General features: G+C 35.3%; 2 protein-coding genes across 2 annotated transcripts in view; one reads left to right on the top strand and one right to left on the bottom strand.

Annotated features, from left to right (window-relative positions):
- The window catches only part of LOC132561916 (gem-associated protein 5-like), a 45,995-nt gene extending 26,560 nt beyond the window's left edge, over positions 1-19,435 (bottom strand). The window contains exons 1-16 of the mRNA XM_060226632.1: positions 19,139-19,435; positions 18,469-18,650; positions 17,850-18,022; positions 17,190-17,448; positions 16,527-16,686; positions 15,738-15,834; positions 14,649-14,764; positions 12,773-12,858; positions 12,421-12,497; positions 11,233-11,360; positions 10,188-10,261; positions 9,561-9,760; positions 8,848-8,990; positions 8,065-8,233; positions 6,759-6,983; positions 2,009-2,227 (exon numbers count right to left, since the gene is read on the bottom strand). Of these exons, the coding sequence (XP_060082615.1) occupies positions 2,009-2,227; positions 6,759-6,983; positions 8,065-8,233; positions 8,848-8,990; positions 9,561-9,760; positions 10,188-10,261; positions 11,233-11,360; positions 12,421-12,497; positions 12,773-12,858; positions 14,649-14,764; positions 15,738-15,834; positions 16,527-16,686; positions 17,190-17,448; positions 17,850-18,022; positions 18,469-18,650; positions 19,139-19,435 (2,605 nt within the window). The remainder of the gene's footprint in view (positions 1-2,008; positions 2,228-6,758; positions 6,984-8,064; positions 8,234-8,847; positions 8,991-9,560; positions 9,761-10,187; positions 10,262-11,232; positions 11,361-12,420; positions 12,498-12,772; positions 12,859-14,648; positions 14,765-15,737; positions 15,835-16,526; positions 16,687-17,189; positions 17,449-17,849; positions 18,023-18,468; positions 18,651-19,138) is intronic.
- Positions 19,436-19,652: 217 nt separating this feature from the next.
- Positions 19,653-24,782, top strand: LOC132561927 (large ribosomal subunit protein uL22m-like). The gene is made up of 6 exons (XM_060226643.1): positions 19,653-19,717; positions 21,215-21,459; positions 21,992-22,057; positions 22,982-23,059; positions 23,217-23,286; positions 24,562-24,782. The coding sequence occupies exons 1-6, from the start codon at positions 19,696-19,698 to the stop codon at positions 24,762-24,764; spliced, it is 684 nt and encodes a 227-aa protein (XP_060082626.1). The 5' UTR covers positions 19,653-19,695; the 3' UTR covers positions 24,765-24,782.
- The last annotated feature ends 2,440 nt before the right edge of the window (positions 24,783-27,222 follow it).

Raw genomic sequence — 27,222 nt, 5'->3', positions numbered from 1 at the left:
AAACGTTTGTGAAGACCATGGAAGCATCCTAATATTTAAGTATACACTGCAGGAAAACATCAAAAATTTATAGCTTAATGCAAGAACACAAGTTTTTTTATATATTATTTTGATTATAGTGCTAAGAGAGATTATGGCATGAAGAGTAATTCTAACCAAGTTATTTAAAAAAATTGGAAAAATACAGGCTGGACAAAATAACAGTAAATCATTCAGGAAATACTACAAGTGGTTAACAGATTTTGTGTCCTTGATTTACACGAGTTTGATTAAATATCTTTAAAAAGGCAACAAGTTTCAAATGGAACAAATTAAAGAAGAATTTATGCCAACACTAAAGACAATTTTCCAAATCAGATTCTATCAAGGAAATTCAAGCCAGAACACAGATTAGGACAAGGAAGTCCAAGCCGCAACATGATTTAGAACAAGGAAGTCCAAAGCACAATTCAGATTAGGACAAGAACGTGCAAGACAGAACACAGATTAGGACAAGGAAGTCCAAGTAAGAACACAGATTAAGACAAGGAAGTCAAAGGCACAATTCAGATTAGGACAAGAAAGTGCAAGACAGAACACAGATTAAGACAAGGAAGTCAAAGGCACAATTCAGATTAGGACAAGGAAGTGCAAGACAGAATACAGATTAAGACAAGGAAGTCCAAGCCGCAACATGATTTAGAACAAGGAAGTCCAAAGCACAATTCAGATTAGGACAAGAAAGTGCAAGACAGAACACAGATTAGGACAAGGAAGTTCAAGCCACAACATAATTTAGAACAAAGAAGTCCAAGGCATAATTCAGATTAGGACAAGAATGTGCAAGACAGAACACAGATTAGGACAAGGAAGTCCAAGTAAGAACACAGATTAAGACAAGGAAGTCAAAGGCACAATTCAGATTAGGACAAGGAAGTTCAAGACAGAACACAGATTAAGACAAGGAAGTCCAAGTAAGAACACAGATTAAGACAAGGAAGTGACAAGGAAGTCAAAGGCAGAATTCAGATTAGGACAAGGAAGTGCAAGACAGAACACAGATTAGGACAAGGAAGTTCAAGGCACAATTCAGATTAGGACAAGGAAGTCCAAGGCATAATTCAGATTAGGACAAGAATGTGCAAGACAGAACACAGATTAGGACAAGGAAGTCAAGGAAGATTAAGACAAGGAAGTCAAAGGCACAATTCAGATTAGGACAAGAAAGTGCAAGACAGAACACAGATTAAGACAAGGAAGTCAAAGGCACAATTCAGATTAGGACAAGAACGTGCAAGACAGAACACAGATTAAGACAAGGAAGTTCAAGGCACAATTCAGATTAGGACAAGGAAGTCAAAGGCAGAATTCAGATTAGGACAAGGAAGTGCAAGACAGAACACAGATTAGGACAAGGAAGTCCAAGTAAGAACACAGATTAAGACAAAGAAGTCCAAGGCACAATTCAGATTAGGACAAGGAAGTTCAAGACAGAACACAAATTAAGACAAAGAAGTCCAAGGCACAATTCATATTAGGACAAGAAAGTGCAAGACCGAACACAGATTAGGACAAGGAAGTCCAAGTAAGAACACAGATTTGTACAAGGAAGTCAAAGGCACAATTCAGATTAGGACAAGGAAGTGCAAGACAGAACACAGATTAGGACAAGGAAGTCCAAGTAAGAACACAGATTAAGACAAAGAAGTCCAAGGCACAATTCAGATTAGGACAAGGAAGTTCAAGTCAGAACACAGATTAAGACAAGGAAGTCCAAACCAGGACACAGAATTGTACAAGGAAGTGCAAAACAGAACACAGGTACACAGCTGATTACAAAACCAGCAGATTATATTTTAACAGTTATCTTATTGCAGCCCCTATTGCATTTTCTGTATGTCATTCATACAGAAATAAATGTGAATGCACAAATTTATCACGATGCTACTTTTCCCATAATTGATATTGGTCTTAATTCTTTTTGCAACCAAATAAATATGTTTCTGTTTTTTTAAACATCAATACATACCTGTTGGCCTAATCCGGTCAGTGTTGGATGTTGATTTGATTTCCTTCTGGGTGAACTCTTGACCTATCTCTGAGGTTACAGGTTCTCCAAGGTCAGGAAGACCAGAAGAGTTTCCATTTTCTGTGACATCAGCTGCTGTAGAGACAGTCGAATAATTACTGGTGGTATTAGAGGAAGTTGTACCAGGTTCACCATCTGCTGTGACCATCCCTTCTGTGGCTATAATACATAAATAACATGGGAGGAGTGTGTGGAGACAATGAAGACCAGGCTAGATTGTTAAGTCTCTTGACACTGCTGGTATCCAAACCCTATCAAGTCAATATCATCTAAATTAACTGTCAATTCACACGGACAGCATAGGTTTGTTAGCCCTCGTACAACATTACTTCAATATGTTGAAGTACATGTAACAAAGCAATAAAGCAAACAGGCCAAATATACTTCCGAGCACTAAAGTCTGAACCTCTATAACATGCTGTAATTTTCCTAACATTGAATCAAGAGGCCCACGTGGGCGTACTTGTCACCTGACTATGAAGACCTAAAATTGTTAGACTAGCAGTACTGGGAACAACAGATAAACGATTAAAACCATTCTGAATATTTTAGAAGAAGAGATATCAAAAACAAGCTGCTTCAGCTCAATTGCACTTGTAAAACTGCATCAGAACTCTCAAAAACGTTTTTCCAAGATGGCAGCTTTGGCAACCATATTGGATTTCAGACATACCCAGAAAATAACAGGTACTTTTCAGGACAGTTTCAATCCCACTGATGGAATTTGTCAAGTTTAAAATGGATGCTGTTCAGGGAAACTAAGATTGCACAATTTTGTTATAAACATGGTACATTGATTGCCAAATCAAAGTTTTCATGAGGAACAAAGATAACAACACAATGTCATCTTCCTCTCATTAACATCCCATCAATTTTCAAGATGGCCACCATAATGTCCATATTGGATTTTTCAGAGACCCAAAAAAAATTTTAAAAACTTGGTCAGGACCATCTCAGGATTTAAGGGAAGTGTGAATGCCACTGGTGGACCATGAAAAGATGTTTAAAATGTGAAAAGTTTACAACACATGGGGGGTCGCAATGGATAATGACTATAGGTCATCCTGGCCCACTTGTTTGATATCACAAATAGTTGTAACACATTGATATACACATATTTCTAATTAATTTATACAAGAGAGCCTGACATTCATTTTAGACATGAAATGCCAATTATCCTCATATACTAAACTTACATTACAAACTAGAAAAATTGCTCTGATGATAAAACTATATTGATCTGACCTATGCCAAGGTCAAAGACACCAATAAACAAATATCAACAGACAGTGACAGACATAGCCAATGCAGAGTTTTTCATTTGTGCCCTCGGGTGAAGTATGTCTGTGTGCAAATTCCAAGGAGAAATGAGTTGGCTATAGTATTTCATACTCATCATAGAGGATCAATACCAACCTCTTAGTCCAATCAATGTTCAAAAGCCCAAACTAAACACACTCCAGTCCAATCAATGTTCAAAAGCCCAAACTAAACACACTCCAGTCCAGTCAATGTTCAAAAGCCCAAACTAAACACACTCCAGTCCAGTCAATGTTCAAAAGCCCAAACTAAACACACTCCAGTCCAATCAATGTTCAAAAGCCAAAACTAAACACACTCCAGTCCAATCAATGTTCAAAAGCCCAAACTAAACACACTCGTGTCCAATCAATGTTCAAAAGACAAAACTAAACACACTCCAGTCCAATCAATGTTCAAAAGCCCAAACTAAACACACTCGTGTCCAATCAATGTTCAAAAGCCCAAACTAAACACACTCCAGTCCAGTCAATGTTCAAAAGCCCAAACTAAACACACTCGTGTCCAATCAATGTTCAAAAGACAAAACTAAACACACTCGTGTCCAATCAATGTTCAAAAGACAAAACTAAACACACTCGTATCCAATCAATGTTCAAAAGACAAAACTAAACACACTCCAGTCCAATCAATGTTCAAAAGCCCAAACTAAACACACTCCAGTCCAGTCAATGTTCAAAAGTCCAAACTAAACACACTCCAGTCCAATCAATGTTCAAAAGCCAAAACTAAACACACTCCAGTCCAATCAATGTTCAAAAGCCAAAACTAAACACACTCCAGTCCAATCAATGTTCAAAAGCCCAAACTAAACACACTCCAGTCCAATCAATGTTCAAAAGCCCAAACTAAACACACTCCAGTCCAATCAATGTTCAAAAGCCCAAACTAAACACACTCCTGTCCAGTCAATGTTCAAAAGCCCAAACTAAACACACTCCAGTCCAATCAATGTTCAAAAGCCCAAACTAAACACACTCCAGTCCAATCAATGTTCAAAAGCCCAAACTAAACACACTCCAGTCCAATCAATGTTCAAAAGCTCAAACTAAACACACTCATGTCCAATCAATGTTCAAATGCCCAAACTAAACTCGAGTCCAATCAATGTTCAAAAGCTCAAACTAAACACACTCCAGTCCAATCAATGTTCAAAAGCTCAAACTAAACACACCAGTACACAAAAGTCATTCTTCAGTCTTTGATAGAGGCAATTTGTTACATGAAAAGTAGAACTGAATAATAAATGTTCATGTCTGATGCAAAAAATGCAGAACAAATGTTAATGAGGGTCAGTAACGTTTTCCAGGTCTTAAATCAAGTATATAATCTCTAATCACAAATACATCTCTTTATGCATTTCTAGATGTCAGGATTGGTAACTATACCACATTACAGTGTTAAAGTAGTGGTTTAGGTGGACAGGCATTTACAAGGTATATAATTGACATCTAAGGGACTGGTGCACTAGGAAATTTGATGAATTAAAAATGCCTTTCTTCAGAAACATCTTAATTATTCATTTCAGGGTGTGCCAACCAGCAGTTTTTGGAGGAACTGTTATAAAATTAAGGTTCTTGATTCTAATAAATCTTAAGGGCTGTTAGAGACAATTGCACTTCCAATCTAATCTGAACAGATAGGACAAACAAATACAACACATACTATAGTTTGTAATGGCATAATAATTTTGTGGTCCAATCAAGTTATATTTAACCATGCAGAGTAAAAGTAAAATGCCACAGATTTTTTTTAGAAAGTTAGCCTTAATCCGATTCCATCTCAGATATGTTTGCCAAATCTTTGCATTATATCTGCATACATTGAAATGCATATGCCGATACAGAAAGTTCATGTTTTTGACAGTTCCCTCCCCCTGGAAGCTAAATGGTACATCCAGAAACCATGATTTTTGCAAAATTATAACAATACTAAGCATTTTTCCCTTATGTCTACCAGTCTACCAAAAGAGAAGACAATATTTCAACATTTCTGGTAACCTACAATGTTAAATTGGTTGAAATCTACCTGCAGATTTAATATAAGATATTTGCTTTAGTTTTCATGCATTGTGAGATCTCCTTATAGCCTTGGGTTTTTTGGATATAAGACCCTCCTTAAGTACAGACATTGATCTTCAATATTAAAAGACATTTTGTGTTGTTCTACAATTTTAGAGAATATGCAAGAAGATCCCACAAAACTTCAACTTTATCACAGCAAGAGCTCAAACTTCTGTAACTAAGATCTTAAGCCTATATAAAGAGACCAATTATGACCTTCACCTTCTGTGACCATGTTTTTTAGTCAACACAATGAGACAGATCATGATCTTCACCTCCTGTGACCATGTTTTTTTGTCAACACAATGAGACAGATTATGACCTTCACCTTCTTTGACCAAGTTTTTTAGTCAACATGATGAGACAGGTTATGACCTCCACCTTCTGTGACCATTTTTTTAGTCAACACAACGAGACAGATTATGACCTTCACCTTCTTTGACCATGTTTTTTAGTCAACATGATGAGACAGATCATGACCTTCACCTTCTTTGACAATGTTTTTTAGTCAACATGATGAGACAGATCATGACCTTCACCTTCTATGACCATGTTTGTTAGTCAACATGATGAGACAGATCATGACCTTCACCTTCTGTGACCAGGTTTTTTAGTCAACACAATGAGACAGATTATGACCTTCACCTTCTGTGACCAGGTTTTTTATTCAACATGATGAGACAGATTATGACCTTCACCTTCTGTGACCATGTTTTTTAGTCAATATGATGAGACAGATTATGACCTTCACCTTCTGTGACCTTGTTTGTTAGTCAACATGATGAAACACCTTTTGTAACTTTTCTTTAGACAATATGGTGCTAACTAATCTAACCTTATTTTGTAACCAGCCAGTATCATGTTAAAGCACATGACATTCAAGATAGTAAGACCTTGTATACAACATGGAAAGAAATGACAATGAATTTGTAAATTCAACACATCAGCTAAAGCTAGATAACTAATAATTTACACTGCCTAGTTAAGTCAAGAAAAGAGCTGAAATTTTGTTACTATCCTTTAAAAACTTCATGTCATCAAAGATGGATTTGCAGAGCAGAACAATAACATGTGTTGATTAAGTTTTATATTACCTAAATGATATTATTATATGATGCAGGTTTCTCTGCAGAAGATAGTGGGTATAGACAGCAAAGGAGTTTTAATAATTACAGACCAAGTTGTTTATGGTGTTTTCCAATCAAACCAAATTTTGATAATTTCAGGAAGAAGAAACAAAGGTTGACCATAGAAGAAGACAATCACAACATTGAACGTGCTTTGAAACATGAAAATGAACCCTTTACCTGTCTTGTCTGTTTCTTCTGGTAATACCAAATTGTCCTTCCTCAAAATCTGTTGCCGTTTCTCCTCAAGTATTTTTTCCAGACCATCTCGATCTTCAGTGGTTAGGGATAGGTCAGCTGATACTAGAGTATCAGGACTGACGACAGGGAAACTTTTCTCTTTGACAACGGAGGAACTTTTCTTGGACTTCTTCTTGTTGTGTTTTTGCTTTCTTTGTCTCCCAGCTGAAACATCAACAGTTTAATTACAATCCAGAAACTAATTCTGCAAAATTTGTTATTATATGGTTACTACTATGTTGACCTAAGTTTGTTGATATAACAGACAACTGAAGGCAATTTACAAATATCTTCAGCAAAACAATTAATGAAGTACACAAATGAATTATGCACAAATATTTATGTATTTTTTAATAATTCTGGTCATTTAAAATAAAAAAATATCAAACTCATTTGGGGCCTTCAAATATGGTCAAGGTAAATAAGGGCCTAATGATTCATACACTACCTATAGCATATCTTACTGGACAACCTCTCTACCGAGGTGTGTAAAAGGTTTGTGAATATATAATCCCATAAAATTCCTCTAGTCGTTCTAGAAATTGACTGATGAGCTATAATGAATTTTTGTTTTTATATTGAAGCTTATATGTGCAATGAAAACATATGTGCAGTTACACATTAGATATTTGATAAAGTAGAAACAATAAAATTATTTTCTGTAAACAAACCTCAATAACAGAATGATTAATGATAAGTCTATGAATTCTAGATGATGAACAATGTTTATTTATAAAACACTATTCCCCAGGTTGCAGCAAAATTCTGAAGTGGGATATGAAAACTGTACTGTGTAAGGCATGTTCTAATGGCACACAGACTTTGTGAAACACTTTTGTCTTCATTGTGCAATAGTAAAGGCCAATGTTTAAGTTATTCAAATGAAGGCTGAAGGTCACATGGTCCTCTGGTATCGCCAGAAAGGTCTTGTCACAAGGAACACACATGCCAAATATGAAATCCCTACCTCTTATGGTGCAATAGTTATGGCTACTGTTAAATTTTCAAATGTAGGTCAAAGGTCAACATAAAGGTCACATGGTCAAATTTTGGTACCATTGCAAATATATTTATAGTTTACTGAATAAGGTGTCTGTAACACTGAGATATCTTTTTGTGTCTGAATGTTGTGTTTTTTTAGTTTGTTATCTGGGCTTTTGAATTTTGAGGGTATACCTATCATTTGAATTAATAAGTTCTATTGCTTGTTCAACAATGATTACAATTATTTTATCAAATTATTTACCATTTTCTGGGTTTGGCACATGGAGTGAAGGTCGCCACTGGTGGAGAGAGAAATCATCAGATCCAGTCATCACCAAGTCTTCTTCCAAGCCATTCCACTGTACACAGAGTAGTCTCCCATTGTGACCTTGGTAACATGCCAGCATCTCATTCTTATCCACATCCCAAACCTATGAGTAATGTAAGCATTTAAAATACATACATTCCAATTCAAACGGAATAAAATATTTAAAATTACTTCACAAATTTTACAATTGCTGTTTCAATATATTGAAAATTTTACAACTGCAGTTACAATGTATTGAAAACTTATAATATTATTACAATATTTGCTGTCAAGCCATTTTTTTCTACTTGCATATGACTACATATGTCTACATGGTGATCGTCAACAGTTAAGATACTAAAATCAGAGAGTATCTGCTCTAAAACCTGTCAGTAAGTTTGGTTTGGTTTATTGTAGCTTAACGTCCAATTAACAGCCAATGTCATTTAAAGGTGTGCCAGGTTTTGGTGGTGGAGGAAAGTTGGAATTTTCTTAGACTTGTGGCCAGTACCTGGAGACTGCCCACATAGACCTCAAAACAAGCTAGTGATAATGACAGTCAGACACCCTAGCGACCCCATCCCCTTTTGGTGGTAAGATGAACATGATATTGAAACACTGAAATCATAATGTTGGTAAGTATATGTTGGTGTCAAGATTAAACACAAAAAACTTGATGATTGTATGGAGATTATTTTAACTGTCCAGTTCCTACAAGACCAACAAAGAATAACTTACGAGAGCCTGACCATCATAGGAAACGGTGGCCAGTTGTTGATCAATATGAGGACTCCAAGCCACACCAGTCACTCGGTCAACATGGCCAAGGAGACATTGCCTGGACTCAGACACTACCACAGGATCAGCTGGCGGGTCTTCACCTGTAAATACAATTCAGGTACCAGCTAAAAACACTAAAACTTTTCTCCAAAATATCTCCTCCACATATCATTCTTAACCAGTTTTGCATATAAGGTTAATATTCAGAAAAATGCATTCTTTCTCAAAGAATGAGATACATAAAACATCAGTTACCAATCACGAACTGTTTCAGAAATTGTAATGATGATGTGTTTTTGCACCAATAATATCCTACAGGATGAACGAAGGGAAGTAACTCTAACAGCTGATCGTGCAATGAAATACTGCTGGGATACAAGCTGAAAATATATGCCTGACTAATTACTAGCTGCTGTATACTGACAATATTGTAACTTTGAACACATTTGCCATGAATCCGAAATTATTTTAGTGAAATAATCATCACGGGTATATATCATAGTACGAATATATGTTGTATTGAAAATCACTACCACATATACCACAAGGGTCAATAGGGAATATGGGATAAGAGAAAGACCCATCCACTGCTTCTAAAGTAGCTATAACAAGAATAATGATGTGAACAGTCTATCATCTGGCGATAATGGGTTAAATTTTTCCCAACAAACCTTTGTTCAGGAGTGATGACAGGTCTACAATGTACACCCCTGCCTCGTTAGATGCTGTAGCTATCCAGTACTTGTAGGGAGAGCCACTTGGTGTCGCCATGGTAATGTGGGGATGCCACTGAATGCAATTGATCAACTTTTTATGAATATGGACAGTGGCAACCAAATAAAAATTTGGAGACTTGAAGATTTCCACCGATCTACAAAAAAAATTCATACAAAAATAGTATCAATTTCGGCCTTTGTTTAAATACTGCAAACCAAAATCAGTATAAAATATATTATCCTGAACACAGGAGGCATTGCAAATATGATAAAGTGTGATTTGCTATATCCTATTCAATATATTGATGAACAATCATATTTAATTCTATCATTCACAACTTATACATATAGCAGCGATATGATACACGTTCTGTGGCTCCATATATGGTGGTGCACTGGTTTATTGTTACACCCCTAGCCAAACTAATATAGACCATTTTATGCAGAACAGTAGATCAAACGATAAATATACAGAGATATAACACTGACAAGTGTACCACTGTGTGTCTGATTCCCAATTGTAAATTTTATCAAACTGATGATTCTCTGGCAAAAATTAGTAAATCAAATGATTAATCTTACCCATCATCATTGCCAACAGCAACAAACAAAAAGTCTGGGCTCCAGCTGATCTCACTGCGTACTGGCAACTTAATCTAGGAATTACATGTAATCAAAACAATTATACTACGGCACCAAAGACTATCACTCCACTGTGTGGTGTTGGAAAGCAATTATAATTCATTATCCATCATAACTTTGGTAAAACAACTGACATTCAGTTGAAAGAAATGTCACTGTGATATTTCAAAATTTGTCTGTCATGGTTGTAATTTCATTACGACGCTTATCAAAGTAAACACAAAATCAGCAATAGAGTACTAAGCTGACTTGAAAACACAAGGGCCATCAGAGACAGGTTATGCTCCCCGATTGTGACAACATTTTAAGTATAAAATGATAAAGGGCAATAGGAGAGTTATGACTTTGTGTACTGCCCTACCTGTTGAGATCTAGGAAGTTCCATGTTGATACCTCTAATAATTTAGTGTAATGCTCCGGACAAAATTTAAGTATGAAAAACAAGTGATCCCAGAGGGATCTTGGCACCCACCATTGTTTGATCTTTATATGCTCTTTGAATCTTTTCCCTTCTTTTCTCTTCTCTTCTCTGTTTTTGCAATTAATGATAAGACATTTGAACATTCCTTTGCATAAATAAATGATAATTTGTACCTGCCAAATCCAAAATGGCCACCTGGAAGCCATTTTGTTTCTTCTGATCAGTCCCAAATGCAAACAAGCATGAGGAGAGATCAAAGGGAAAATAATTATGATATTTGAGAGATATTCCTTCAGTACTTCTTCAGAAATAGCAATAACATTCTTTAATAGACAAAATACAAGATGGCTGCCTTTCGACTATTTGGCTTTTCTGATCAGTCCCAAAATCAAATTTGCACAACTAGGGACCAAGGTGAACCTACATATGAAATTTAAGTAAGATCCTTCTCAAGAAATAGCAAAAACAAACTTTCGAAATCAAAATCCAAGATGGCCACCTTTCTACCATGTTTGTTTTCTGATCAGACCCAAAATTAAGACTTAAGACTGCCCCTGAATTTACCTTTTTACCGTTGGTTTGCCGTATGAGCAAGTTGATGTCACTGGCTTCTTCTTGTAGGTTATAGACATCATGTTCCAGGATAACACCGTCACCAATACTGTACAGACTGTAGCCCCCTGATCCATCCTCTGAATATCAGCACCCAAGATAATGATGTAAATATATGACAAGGACCACAACTAAAGTCGAAGTAATGGACAGTCTCTAATAACTTAAATATGATGTATGTAGTTTTCATTTAAAAAGAATGTATGCAAACCCAACTGCTTTTACAATTACAGCTGCTATAGGCAGCTTAAATTACCCATCTATCTGATTTCTTTCAATTTTACTCATGAAAAAATGTTAACCAGTTGACATTTCTTGAAGTGCGAAGAATATCATCTTTACTGTTTTTGTCAGAAGATAAATTGAGAACAAGAGGACCAATGGGCCTGCATCGCCCATGTGGTATTCAATGCTATTCACTGATACATCGACATTTTACATCTTCGGCATTCAAAGCCTTTATTAATAAAAACTTGTTTGAAGGTTCCATTTAAGACATACATTAAGCTTTATCCTAGGAACCTTTCAGTCAAACATTTTGCTTCTAAGCATTTTGCTTAATAAGAAAGGCGCTGTTTGAAAGTTTTAACAAATTGGACCCATGTGACTTTGAATATGTTTCAAAGTAATTTTTTCCTACAAATGTTGAGCATCATCCCAGCAACCAACAAGTTAAATAACATTGACAACAGGCTTTTGTGTAAATCAGAAGAAACCATGGGAAGATTTTAATACATTTGAACTCTATGACCTTAAATATTGATTGGTCATTTCTTTTCACAAACTTTATCAGGCTTCACCCCATGAAACTCCAGGCAAAATATCACAATTCTTGGCATTTTGGCTATTCAGAAGTCCTTTGGAAGTCTTTCGCAAATTGATCCCTATTACCTTGAATATGGGTCAAGGTCATTTCTTTCAGCAAACTTTTTAAGAACCCTTCCAGACAAATATCATGTCTATGGTGATATCCTACACAATCCCATTGATAAATTCCACAGGCTTATTAAATTGTTTCATCTTTCAAACTGATTTTATCACCATTTAAATTATGTTTACACTCACAATACCAATAACATTATTGCAACAAATGCACGCTCTTTATTTATTTTTTAAATGAAGTTTCATCACAAGCCTTACCTTGGTCTGCACAATGAGGACCCCATGACACCACATAAACCGTCTTCTTATGGTAGGTGGAGGATATGTTAGGAGGCCTGAAGATGAAGACTAGTCAGGATACATAACTATTGTCTTTTGTAAACATATTGTCGCATGAACTGAATCCAACATCAGCTATGGTATTATATTGATGGTGTTTAAATCAACCATCTTAACAAGGAAAATAAAATCTGGAAATGTTTGCAGACAAATTAATTTTTCGATATTGTGGAAATAGAAAAGACATACCATTATACATGAATTTGTTTTTTTTAAACATCCTGGAAATTTTCGACTCAACTCTTTTAATATGACAGGAAATCTGACAAACCTGTTGGAGAGAGTGTCATACACACCAACTCTACCGTCCTCAGTACCATATGCCAACAGACCTTCCTTAACTGGGTGCCAGCATAACTACAACATAAAGATTACAGAAATCAAGACACCTCTGTTAACAGCTAACTCCATTTCAAGAAATCTTGGAAACGAATAACATACTTAAATATTTTTCTGTTTTGTCATTTGTATTATTATTTTGAAAAAAGATGTTTGTTCATCTGTAAAATGACTACATTAGTTTATATGGCTATGCACTATGGACTACAATGTGGAAAATTAATTTGGAGGAAACAGTCACCAACCCTCATGTTTACATTTTGTACTTTCACTTTACTACTACTGTAGTGTTCTTGAGATACATGTTCATATACTGTGGTATCAGTGATAACTGGTGATAATTCGACTAAAGCAAAAATGTTGTTTATTAGGCATTGATGACATATACAGTCTACAGCTGTGCCCTTCATTTGTGTTGTCAGGAATGCCGCAATATTTTTTTCCCAGTGTCAGACTTCGACCCTGACCACAGGGTCAGCTATTGGTAGTGTGTGAGCCATTAACAGAAGTGTATCATGACTGTTAAGAAATGATAACTCCGGTAGAAATTGATCGAACTAATGAAACAGTTCATTAAAGACCAACTTTTTTGTTGGAACTAAATGTCACAAAACCGGGAAACGATGTTGTTATGAAGAAACAAGAGATTGTCATCCATTTTGTTTTTCTGATCAGTCCCAAAATCAAATAGATACAACCAACTAAGGACAAGGGGAACCTACATATGAAATTTGAGAAAGATTCATTCTCTACTTTTCAAGAAATAGCAAAATTGTTTACGGAAGGAAGGATGGACAGATGGACAGACAGATGATGACTATGAATGAAGGCAATTTGAATAAGCCTGTCATCTCATGTGATGTGTACACACAGGTATGTTTTATAGACTTATGGTATTAATACACAGGTGATGAGTATACACAGGTATGTTTTATAGACTGATTGTGTTAATACACAGGTGATGAGTATACACAGGTATGTTTTATAGACTGATTGTGTTAATACACGGGTGATGTGTATACACAGGTATGTTTTATAGAGTGATAGTATTAATACACAGGTGATGTGTATACACAGGTATGTTTTATAGACTGATTGTGTTAATACACGGGTGATGTGTATACACAGGTATGTTTTATAGACTGATTGTGTTAATACACAGGTGATGTGTATACACAGGTATGTTTTATAGACTGATTGTGTTAATACACAGGTGATGTGTATACACAGGTATGTTTTATAGACTGATTGTGTTAATACACAGGTGATGAGTATACACAGGTATGTTTTATAGACTGATTGTGTTAATACACAGGTGATGAGTATACACAGGTATGTTTTATAGACTGATTGTGTTAATACACGGGTGATGAGTATACACAGGTATGTTTTATAGACTGATTGTGTTAATACACGGGTGATGTGTATACACAGGTATGTTTTATAGACTGATTGTGTTAATACACGGGTGATGTGTATACACAGGTATGTTTTATAGACTGATTGTGTTAATACACAGGTGATGTGTATACACAGGTATGTTTTATAGACTGAGTGTGTTAATACAAAGGTAATGTGTACACACAGGTATGTTTTATAGACTGATTGTGTTAATACACAGGTGATGAGTATACACAGGTATGTTTTATAGAGTGATGGTATTAATACACAGGTGATGTGTATACACAGGTATGTTTTATAGACTGCTGGTGTTCATACACTAAAGTTACAAATACTTCCCCATGTTTCCCAAAATGACACTAAATATCCCAATTCCCAACAGTAAAATACAGAGAATGACGACTCACTGCAGTGACCTTGGCCTTTATTCCTTGCCATAGATTCTTGATGTCTGTGAGGTTGTTTACGTTGTTGAGGTTCCAGAGACGGATCATGCTGTCTCCTACTCCAACTGCCACTCTTCCTGAAATTTATTTTTGAAATTAAAACATCCAAGCCTTACTAGTACAATATCTGCTTGGTATCACCTGTCTGTACTGTTGAATCAGGTTTGTTTTCATAGAATACAAATTCAAAACACTTTATTATAGTGTCACATATCAGAAGGTAAACACTTTAAAATATGCCAGCTCACCCACCCATCCATCCTGTCTACTATGATACAACTCACCCACCCTTACATCCTCTCTACTATGACATGACCCACCCACCCATCCATCCTGTCTACTACGATACTTACAACCCACCCACCCATCCATCCTGTCTACTATGATACTTACAACTCACCCACCCTTACATCCTGTCTACTATGACACTTACGACCCACCCTTACATCCTGTCTACTACAATACTTACAACTCACCCATCCATCCATCCTGTCTACTATGATACTTACAACTCACCCACCCTTACATCCTGTCTACTATGACACTTACGACCTACCCTTACATCCTGTCTACTATGACACGACTCACTCATCCTTACATCATGTCTACTATGACACCACCCACCCACCCAACCATCCGGTCTACTATGACACTTATGACTCACCCATCAATGAATATTGATGCAACCCCATATCTCAACTTAGCTAGTCCACTGTGATAGGATTTACACATCATATTTTTCTACATAATATTAACTTATATAAATCATAGGTCCCTCCTGACATTAAAGTTATTGGCACCAAGACAGCTAATTTCCCTTTTCCAATTTTCAGTAAATAATTTTTATACCACAGAAATGGTACTACAGAAATGTATAGATATTGAGACCTAGATCACAAAGTCTGAATATTACCCTAAAACACATTCTTACCGAAACTATTGAAGTTATATAAAATTGTACATACTAATAAAAACTTCAGTTGTTTTTCCTTTTGTTTGTTTGTTTTTGTTTTTGTCATTTTTTTCCTTTTAATTTTGACTGTGTATTACCTGGATCAACAGGTGATGACTTGACAACATAAACAAACCCGCCAAAGGTGGGTAAGACCCCAAACAGAGACCCTGAGTTAGTGTTCCACACAATCACCTGTAAAGAACAAAAGCTAAATAGCATACACAAAGTCACTGTACATATCTTGATAAATATTCAGCTAGAATTCAGATTTGTAAATGCTAACCATTCTAAATAGGCAATTCTACTTTGGATACATCTGTCCTCTGCAGCTCTCACAACATGGATATAAAACCCAGAATACTACAGGGGAGGGGAAGGGAGGGATTTTTCTGTTTCCTCATTTTCATCGCTAACATTATTTAAGATGAATTGAATAAGATTTCTCTTTCCCTGATTTATCTCTGTGACTTAAGACAAGTCATTTCAGAGAGTCAAAGTGACGCCAGAGAGACAATAATTCCATGTGAATTTTGTTGCTAATAGAATGAGATGCAGACAAGTTCTTTTTCAAAAAGCTTCCATTACCTACCTATATACAATTATCCCTATAGCCATTAACCTGCTGATATCAGCTGTATGTATTGCAGATGTAAATGGTACATTTTATAATCACTTCTGACAGCAACAAATGTAAGTGAATCATGGTTCCACATGGTTAGACTTATTTCAAACATATGTATATCTGACAGGTACTGCAAACCATAATTTTAATGAGAGCTGACTTATAAGTCTAACCTTTTTTTATTGCTAATCTCATAGGTTGAAGGTACTGAAGACAAAAGCATATTCAAGATATCCTTGGGTGGGAGTTATACCATACATACCTGCCTGTCCATGGACATAGAACATAGATAGTCATCTGTGGGTCCAGCTAGACACAAGTTGAACACCATACGAAAGTGACTTCCCTTTTTGTGTTCAGCACAAAATGCCTTACTCTTCTGTGGAGTCTGTGATGTAATGTCCCATCTCAGCAAATCTCCTCTGTAAGAAATTATCGAGTCAGTCTACTCCAAAAAATAAACTTCATGAAAATGAAAGGCCCAAACAGCATGCATGGCACAATTACATATGTCAGCAATCATAACATAACTCTTTGTTCAAAATAGTAGAACAAATATTTCCACATCTTGGATTCAGCCTCTCAGTAATGTTCTTTACAAGATTCATCAGAATTAATTGAAGAATTCTCAGGTTCCTAACAAAAGAAATTTAGAATTTACTTTTTCAAAGATTTTATCTTCAGGAAGGATCATTGCAGGATGCTGTGGGGCATTTGAGGAAGGCTTCATGCAGCGAGTTGTGAGGGATTTGAGGAAGAATTAACGCAAAATGCTATGGGGGATTTGAAGAAGGATTAATGTGGAATGTTTCAGAGGATTTCAGGTAGGATGAATGCAGAATGAAGTGGACTTATTTCTTTTGACCCATTAACATAAAAACATCATCAAAACATACAAATGCTGAGGTTTAAGAATTTATCTCACCCTGAAGAACTAGAAATCAAGTGGCGAGGATTGTTTCTCTGCCATACAAATGTGGTCCAAATCTTTCCACCACCATATTCATTCCCTTGGTCTCGGCCACCAGACTTTGCCACCCGTAACTGTAGGAGTTGTCTACCCCTTTCAGTGCTCCAGATACGAATTGTCTTGTCTTTGCTGCCAGATGCAAGAAGATGGCCATCTGCACCAAAGTCTACGATATCATCTCCCCCTGAAGCCTGACTGATGTCTGTGGACTCGACTATAACACAACACAGAAAAAAGTCTGCAGGATATCATTTCTTGACTGTTACAGTACAATACTTTTTTTAAAAGAAAAAAGTAAAATATTAGCGAAGGTAAAAAAAATAGATATGACGGTCATTGTTCATCTTTCATTGATGTCTTAATGTCACTAAAATAGAATGATATTTTCCTTGTCAACAACTACATGTACTACCAAGCAATATTTTGCACAAAGTGATTATCTATAAAAAAAATTTTTTATTTTACAAACAACCATATCAACATTTATTTAAAAAAATAAAGAACAAAGAGCTAACAAAAGATATACAAAAATACAGAAGCTAGAAAAATATTTGTTGTCACTAGCCGGCTATATTTCCTGCAATAAATTTCGGGAACAATTACTTGACAATGTACCTGTATTGGAGGGGTCATCCAGATCCCGGTACTCCGGTTTTGGAGGTTTAAAGTTTTCCCCAATGATAGGACACCAAACAAGGCACTGAATGTCTTCATCATGGCCACGCAGACGTTGCAAAATCTGACCATCTCTTTTAACATCCAGGATCAGAATCAAGCCAGTCTTATACCTGTAAAATACCAAAACAGTTAATTTTCTAGCTGAAAAGTTGATGAATCTGTTTCCCACAAACCTCCTATTCAAGACTAAAATTCAACAAAACAATCACTTATCTCCAGTATTGGGCTCAGACATGTATGGAATTTAAGATCTAGGAGTGCCATTTCTTTCATTCAAATTTACACCCAGAAAGTCGCTCACAGGTAAATTCTTAATAATTCTACTCAAGTGACTGATACATGTATATTTTTTGCCACTAGAAAAATTAAGCACAGGATCCAGTTATGTATAACATAGGGTTGAAAATAATTGTGTTGACAGATTCAATATTAAACCTGATTCATACAATATGGTAGTACAATTTTGTTTTTTGATATATATCCTGGACATGATAGAACTGCAATATAATTTTAATTATTGACCGATAAATTATGAAATAATGGACATTAAATTTACCCTATAGCGACTGTCCCAGCTGCTACTGGTGAACAGGTAAGACACATTACGGCTGCATTCTCTGGACTAAAGGTCTGAAGTCTACCTTCTAAGTACTGCCAAGATACAATTTCTCCCTTCTCATCTGCACTCAGCACCAGGTCTGCTTGCTGAGGTGACCAGCTTATAGCAGTCACCCTCCCCTACAAGCATATAAATAACTGATTACAAGGTATCATTTGCATAACTTTCTACTGAAAATATGTTACAATTCTATTTCAGTCCTGTTACATTTTTCACCAACCATGCATCTTTCGTATAACTGAAAAAAGAAAAAAAATGTTTCTTGCAGTGCAAATATATGCAAGCGAGATCCCACAGGTACATTACATCTATCCAGGCGCCAATCATTATTTGATCTTTGTTTGTTCTTAAAAAGTTGGAATGTTTTCCCTTCTTGTCTCTTCTTTGAATTTTTATTTTTGAAGTAACAGATCAATGCTCAAATTGGCGTATAACAGGCCAGTTTGCATATTATATGAATAGGTGTTCCAACACCTAAAAATGAATTTTAAAAATTCAGTTATTGTGTTTTCAACGTCGTTCCCAATGAGTTTAATAAATATAACAATGAAAAATAATTTCTTAGACACTTTCGTTGTTTGATAAAAGGGAGAAAATAAATCGTTACCCTATGTGTATTGTGCTCAAATATCTGTTCTTTAGATTCAATGTTCCATATTTTCAGTTTTCCATCTTCTGATCCACTGCAGCATTTGGTGCTGTCATCACGATAAGGATTCAGGCCCACAGCACTAACTTTATCTCTGTGAGCACGAAAGACACCCAGAGCTTTAGCCGGGTAGCATGTCACATCATAAATCAGTACATCTCTCCGTGCACCAAAAACATAAACACCAGCACTGTTTGCATCAGTCACGTGCGAGCAGTACCAATTCGGTGATGCTGGTATTGTGATTTCGGGCATCATCTTCAGCTGTCTTCAACAATTTACCATTCATTTACAACAATAAGATGAAAGTGGTCTGAAATAGATGTTATTGACATTTACAATTATGTTGGGTCTAATCGAAAGTCAAACTGAAACGTTTCCCGCACGTTGTGCTTGCACGTCTTTAAACCTCTTACGTTGCAAGCTTTTAGCTGATCTATTTGTTTCCATTTTGATCAGCATCAACGAAACGCTTAAAAATTTAGACGGAGAAGGGTGACATTGCATGGTGCATCATGTTAGGTTTAACACGACAAGGTAATACAACGTACACGTGAGCGGATTTTTTGTACAACTATCAATCAAGCGCATGAGCATTTTAATGGCGATGATCTGTATTTGATAAATATTCAATTACCTATGTAATTATATGCAAGCAATTGTATCGAACTACTCTGAGCAAGAATTTCGAATTCACTATTTACGACTTCGTAATAAATAATCTATTAGCTCAGGGTGTTAAATTCAAGCACCTCTACCCTCATTGACTTTTGGGACTCAGATATTTGAGTACAGGACTCATGCCTTTCCTGTGGGACTCGCTCAACTTTTGAGAACCGACTATATGTTGTTGTAACTGGACTCATCAGACTTATGGAATAAGTACTTTGGATTCACCAGAAAAAAAATCCTACTAAAAATAAAAGTATCCCTTAGTATTATGGTAATATCAAGTAATTTATTTAGTATTGGATGGTGTTTTTTAGTATTGGGTAGCGTTGTGGGAGATTTTTCACCAAAATACACATTTTCTTCTAAAATAGCATTATCAAAGTGAAAATCTTTATTCATCTACTAAAAGTTGTTAAAACTAGGGTAGTATTGTGTAGTTCCAGGAAATAGTTATTTATAATTGGTTAGTATTATGTATTTAGACATGTACATGTACCTTTCCTATACTTGTAGATAGATAGAATGCTATTTATATATATCACTAAATGTCCGATATATCAAAACATAGCAAAGTGAAGACGAATGAACGAGAGGACCATACCATACTCTTCAATCATTAACACACTTTACCATTTGGCCTCTTGTTTATGATATACTGCATCATCTAAGGACCAGTTAGCAGAATAAGTTTAATTTTTAGCTTTATGTGGCATGTATAGAACATGCATTTCTACATCAATGATCATCTGATTAACTAATTAGAGTTTTTGTTCTTAATCTCTACATCTGTATTTTAGCTTGAAAATGGCTGCCACAAATATTATATTGACACAGCAATGAATGGTTGATTCTTTTTGCAATGGCAGATCATTCAGTGCTGAAACAGTATCTTCCATTGATTTTTTATTGCTAGATAAGTATTGTGAATATATGGTTGACATATACATATTTTATGTAGTTCCTACTCACAGAATAATGCGATTTAATACCTGATGTTTTCTGTAGTTTCAAACCTACAGTATTCAGTGCTTTGATTCATAATGTTCATCAATACCTAAATATTTTTTGTGTTTTAACCAAACAAACTTATTTTCATATTTAGCAATTATTAAAATGCCAGATGCCAATAATATTCATTCTTTTGCAAATTCAAGGTAAACATAGTATTGTAGGTTACAGTTACAAAATAAAGAAATGTTACTACAATAGAGAATACATTCTTTTTCTATGAAACAGTATGATCAACTACATCAAAAGTCTATCTGATTTTAAGTCAACAGATAAATGATTATGGACTTTAACCAATTTCCCATCACTATGAGGTTCCATACTGATATATGTTCTTTATTTTATGTTTGTCAGTAATTACAACATCAGAGAGACAACTTGCTAGCCTAATCAGAGGGAATATTCCAATATCTGCTACAGCAATAAAAAATCCACTGCAATGTAGCAAGGCAATCCACAGTAGTGCTGTGTTCCAGGCTGAGTTTGACAGAGACCCATTTCCAGAACAGGGACGTTTTAAAGTAGTAAAGCAAAATTGGCTGCGTAACAATGATGTTGTTTTTCCTCCTCAGCAACCAGGAGAACCTCGTCGACCAGCAGTAAATATCAAGATTAATCATATTTACACATATTTTTTGTTTGTCAAGGTCTCAAATTGACAATTTATGAGCTCCAGTTTAGAGGAATATATTAGTTGCACCAATATAAGACTCTTTCCTTAGACCTCTAAACCAAATACAACATGTATACTGTTTGTATATCACAATTAAAAAAACCAAAGCTTAAGATTACTTCAAATTATAAAGGCGAGATATCAGCAGATAATGACCAAGGTTTAAAAACCTATTTTCATATATGTTATAATCAGTTGAAGATACATGTATTGTCTCTAAATGAAATGTGGCATTATCACTTGGTCTGATGTTCAGTGATGAAGTCTCAAAATTTTACTATTATTGTGTAATTTCTTATTTGATTTTTTATGGTATTGAACTGGCTAGTAAAATATTTAGCATCATAGTTCAAATGAAAAAGCCATATAAAGTTTTGCTTCAAGAAGGATCTTTAAATGCCTCAATTAAGGTATACTCATCCTAGGAAATAATCTGATTTTATGAATATTATTTTCAGTATGTATGTCATGCCAGAAAGAGAATCTCATATTCGCAGTCAAAGATGTGGTATACAGCAGGAATGGTAAGTGTTAATAAAGGTTGTCATCGAAAATGAAGACAGACTTTTAAATACTATGTTATATACTGAAGTTTAAGCATACCCTTTTCTTAGTAAACTCGTTTAGGAAGTACATACACCTCTCTCAGTTTTAAATGCAAGAAGTTGTAAAAGATAATTATATCTTATAGACCCATAAATTCTCTTTCAAAGAGATAACAGTTCTGCAGAACTGAGGATTTCATATAATTTTTTTTTTTTCATTATGAAAAATTTGCCAAATGTTACATATGTTCTAATAGAAAGTGTATGCCTCAATTCACTATATAAACAAACGTACCATCTACTTATGCTCTTATAGAAACTGTACGCCTTCATGGCTTCATTTCATCGGTTGTAATCAATGATTCGTTTGGAATTGTACATCAAGTATCCAAACATGAGAATTCCCCAAAATTAAGATTTGAAAATTTATCAGATTCAGAATGCCATGCATGGACTGGCATGACCTTGGGTCATATTAAGGACATATATGGCATGTTTGAATCTGTTCTTGTTTCAGCTTCAAGTGACACTGCAAGTGCAATAGACCTGTTTCTGTATTTTGGGCTAAACTGAAAACTAATCTTTCATGGAAGCAAATGACCATGCTTACTAAGCTCTCCAAAGCCACACTGTCAAGACATTTTAACAAATTTGTTGATATATTGAATGCTTTAGTTGTCCCCAAATACCTTGGTTTCAAGGATCAACCTCCATCAAATTACTTCATTGAGGTCATTGGCAAGTTAGTTTGTATTGTAACTGCATATCTGAATGCCTTCAGAGGAGCCATGTATGATTCAAATCCACTTTCTTTTAATAAAAATAAAATAAACATCTCTGGTATATATATCTACATAACAAAACACTTCCTGTTAACAAATTTTGTATAATTGTATTCTTCAGATCCGTGGGATGACGATAGACGAAGCCATGAAACAACTTGCCTTCAGCCCACATAAAGGAGCACATATAGTACTGGAGGTGAGATCAACTCAGCAAAATCGTGTTTTGTCAGGTGGTCTCTAAGATTGATGGGGATGAAACAATTATTATTTGTCATCAACTACATGTTAAAATGCAGTGTTAAGTTTTATAGTACACATATAATGCTTTTTCAAACTAAATTGTTTTTTTCCAGGTACTGAAAGAAGCACAGCAAATGGCTGTTGAAGACCATAATGTAGAGTTCAAATCTAATCTATGGATTGGTAAGTAAATGTACCTGTTTTATATTCCTTATCAAATCCATTCAATTGATAAATACTTGTAGGTAACGGAACAGAGTTGCATCAAATGTTTTTGCGTTAAGATATTGTATGGTGTTCCTTGTCAGATCTTCTCACCGGGTAGATACAGTTTGGTGTTCCTTGTCAGATCTTGTGACTACATAGATACTGTATGGTGTTCCTGGTCAGATCTTATGACTACATAGATACTGTACGGTGTTCCTGGTCAGATCTTGTGACTACATAGATACTGTACGGTGTTCCTGGTCAGACCTTGTGACTACATAGATACTGTATGGTGTTCCTGGTCAGATCTTGTGACTATATAGATACTGTACGGTGTTCCTTGTCAGATCTTGTGACTACATAGATACTGTATGGTGTTCTTTGTCAGATCTTGTGACTACATAGATACTGTACAGTGTTCCTTGTCAGATATTGTGACTACATAGATACTGTGCGGTGTTCCTTGTCAGATATTGTGACTACATAGATACTGTGCGGTGTTCCTTGTCAGATCTTGTGACTATATAGATACTGTATGGTGTTCCTTGTCAGATTTGGTAACTACATAGATACTGTATGGTGTTCCTTGTCAGATCTTGTGACTACATAGATACTGTATGGTGTTCCTGGTCAGATCTTGTGACTATATAGATACTGTATGGTGTTCCTTGTCAGATCTTGTGACTATATAGATACTGTATGGTGTTCCTTGTCAGATTTGGTAACTACATAGATACTGTATGGTGTTCCTTGTCAGATCTTGTGACTACATAGATACTGTACAGTGCTCCTGGTCAGATTTTGTGACTGGGTAGATGTTTAAATTATCAAATGTTTTTCAACTGCTGAATCAATATTCTAAAAGCAATGCTAAATGAAAGATATAAGTTGATTTGTACATTAAACCACCTAATCTAGAATTTGATAACGCTTCTTTGTCCTAGAATCTGATTGGCCATGTCAGTGTTGGTCTATGTCATGCCGTAATGTAATTCAAATTGTCCAAGTTGACTCTACCTGTTGCCTTGAAGATGACAGTTGATAGCAAAATCTACATTTCTTGAGGTTTGTCACAAACCTTTTGACTTTTGGTTACAAAATCTCACTGGTATCCAAATGCCTGTAGTATCCTAAGTACAGGATACTATCTGAAGAGATGGTTAACATTAACGATGTACCTTATGTTGTAACAAACCGTAAATGTTGCACTCGTTCGTTTTACATATATATATTTTTTTTTTACTTTTTCAGAGGAATCCTTTGTAAATGTAGGAGAGGGAGTGTTGCGTTACGCTGGAAGTAAGATTCATAGACCACGTATGTGCAACTATTATGTACGCCTGTCAGAAGGAAAACCACCCAAACATTACTATGAACCAGAAAAGACAGGTTATCAAAAAATGCAAGAGTATATCAAAAACCAACGAGCAAGAAAAGTCAAGTGGTCACTCTAATAAAACATTTATAAACAACATGAATTGTTTTATTTTAATTGAAATGTGTGTGCGTGTGTGTGAGGGAGGGTATGTGTGAGGGTGTGTGTGTGTGGAGGGGGGATGTTATTATTATGATGAAATTCTGTAAAGTCATTAATTTGTGTGAGATTTTAGGGTCTTTCCTCCATCGCTCATTATCTTTTTCCTAAGAATCACAACCAGTGATTTGGTTTGAAGCATCCTCAGGTGGAAAAAAATCAGTTTTGTGTAAAAGATGGGTCTGAGTCTACTGGAACGGGACTATATTGAAGGTCATCGGATCAAAATATCAAATTCTGTTAAAGACTTTTGGTAAACCAAAAGTTGGAGAAGCAGGATATTTGATAGAAAGGCATTTCTAGATCAAAGCCGAACAAATTAAAAAAAAAAAAAAAGAAAGAAATATTTACCTTTAATTCAGGTCATAACTGCCACTGTTTAGAATTGACTATAAGAAGCTGTTTGTTGTGGAAATGGGTTTAATTTTATTGGATGTGCCCACTTTGAATGCCAATGGTGTACATGTTAATGTATTTATGATGAAAGCGGATTCTATTTTTGATGGACATTGAATATCAGGTATCAATTCAGGCCCATTGGGCCTCTTTAGAATAGTTGTTATTTTTTCATAGGTAATTACTTGGTAAGACTTAAAATCGTAGGCTGATAGTTTTGATGGTCTGCATTTATTGACACTGGTTGACCCTAAAGTGCTTAAAACAAATCACTGTCATTAATGTTGCAACTCATTTTTCATGACACTTGAAAGCTACTTACTCAATGATCTCAGATCTGTAATATTGCTTACCTCAGAAGATTGTAAGTGCTGTTAGGCCTCTTGTTACAATGAAAGTTTGTTATCATTATTCCATGTGAAATACTAGATGGATCTTTCTCAACTTTCATATTCAAGTTCCTTTTGGACTGATCAGAAAAAGATTGGTCATTCGGGCACCATCTTGTATTTCAACGATGAAAGTTTGTTATCACTATTTCTTGAAAAGCACAGGATGGATCTCTCTCAAAAATGATATGGTGGTTTCCCATGGTCCAGAGTTCTACCAATTATTTTTGGGATTGATCAGAAAACTAAAATGATTACAATGGACATTAGAAAGCTACTTGTAACGCTATTTGAGATTTTTGGGAGTGTCCATTTAAGACTTCCAGTCCAGAATTCTTTTAAGATTTTTGTAACGAAAAGGATGTATCACTCTAGATAAAAAAATTACATGTAGATATAAACATGGTCCTTCCTGAGCTGAGGAGCATTATATGATGTCCATAGAAGGACAATTTTAAATGCTCATCATTTAAATTTCCAGCTTTTAAGATACATTTGGTGTTTTATTGACATTTACAAACCGCATTTAATAAAAAGTCTAAAAATCGTGAAGAAATTTAATGGATAAGAGTCCACAAAGGGACGATTGTCTAATACTAAGCATTTGAAATTTATGAAATAAATTGATGAATAAAATTTCACTTTGGAATTCAATTCTTTGTGTTTATTGAGAAATATTGTTTCTAAATATCTTGGTCAAAAAAGTTATGTTCATTGTGAAATGAACTTTTTTAGAATTTGAATTTAAATTCACGTAATTTCTCTGCTGCATTTGTAAAAATCTGGACTTTGTTAATTTTTTAAGTTTTGTATTTAGCTTGGTTACAGATTCTATTATAGCATCACTACAGTGCTTCACATTCAAACCTGGGAAATAGTTTCATCAAAGTAACAGCAAGCTAATTTTGTACTTATTCATGTCTTGACAATGGATAATGCTGCAGAAAGTTCACAAATTTTGACCACCAGACTTCATTAGTGATTACTGCTTCCTTTCTGGGTCTCATTTTTAGGCTAAACACGGTTACCATTTTAGCCTATTGTCACAGCCTTTGGAATTAGCTGTTACTACCAATCCTAGGTTTCTGATTGATGGAATTATTTCAATGATTTATCAGTGACCTCTAGTGGCAATCATATGCTGTAAAACAATGCCGCCATCTTTCAAAACCGTGTCATGCATGCATACTGTTGCTATGAGACAATTTCGTATCATACTAAAAACTTACTAAAGTTGAAAGACCTGGGCCTGAGTCAAAGCTATATTCAATGTTTATATTTGACATTTGTATTATTTTGTATGACTTAGGGGAATTATAAAAAAGTTTGCCTGAGCACAAAATATATGCTTGAGCATGAGAATGGTTTCATGAATACAGGCCCAGGTGTTAAAGAAAATATTCAGATAGATTTGCATCAGTTAGGAACTAGCATTGCTCTGATTTGCAGAGGATTCTCTGGAGGAGGAAAATATGGAGAAACACATAAAATTATGCAATTATATACATCTATTCTTACTAATATGTCCATGCTAACTTCCACCAATACACAAACATACATGGCTACTCCGTTGTTATATTTTGTGAAAGAGAT

This window comes from Ylistrum balloti, unplaced genomic scaffold (genome assembly GCF_031769215.1).
Source record: "Ylistrum balloti isolate Yb309-2 unplaced genomic scaffold, AGI_CSIRO_Ybal_v1 Utg371308, whole genome shotgun sequence".
NCBI lineage: Eukaryota > Metazoa > Mollusca > Bivalvia > Pectinida > Pectinidae > Ylistrum > Ylistrum balloti.
Note: the sequence above shows the minus strand (reverse complement) of the source record. Positions and strands in the feature narration are given on the sequence as shown.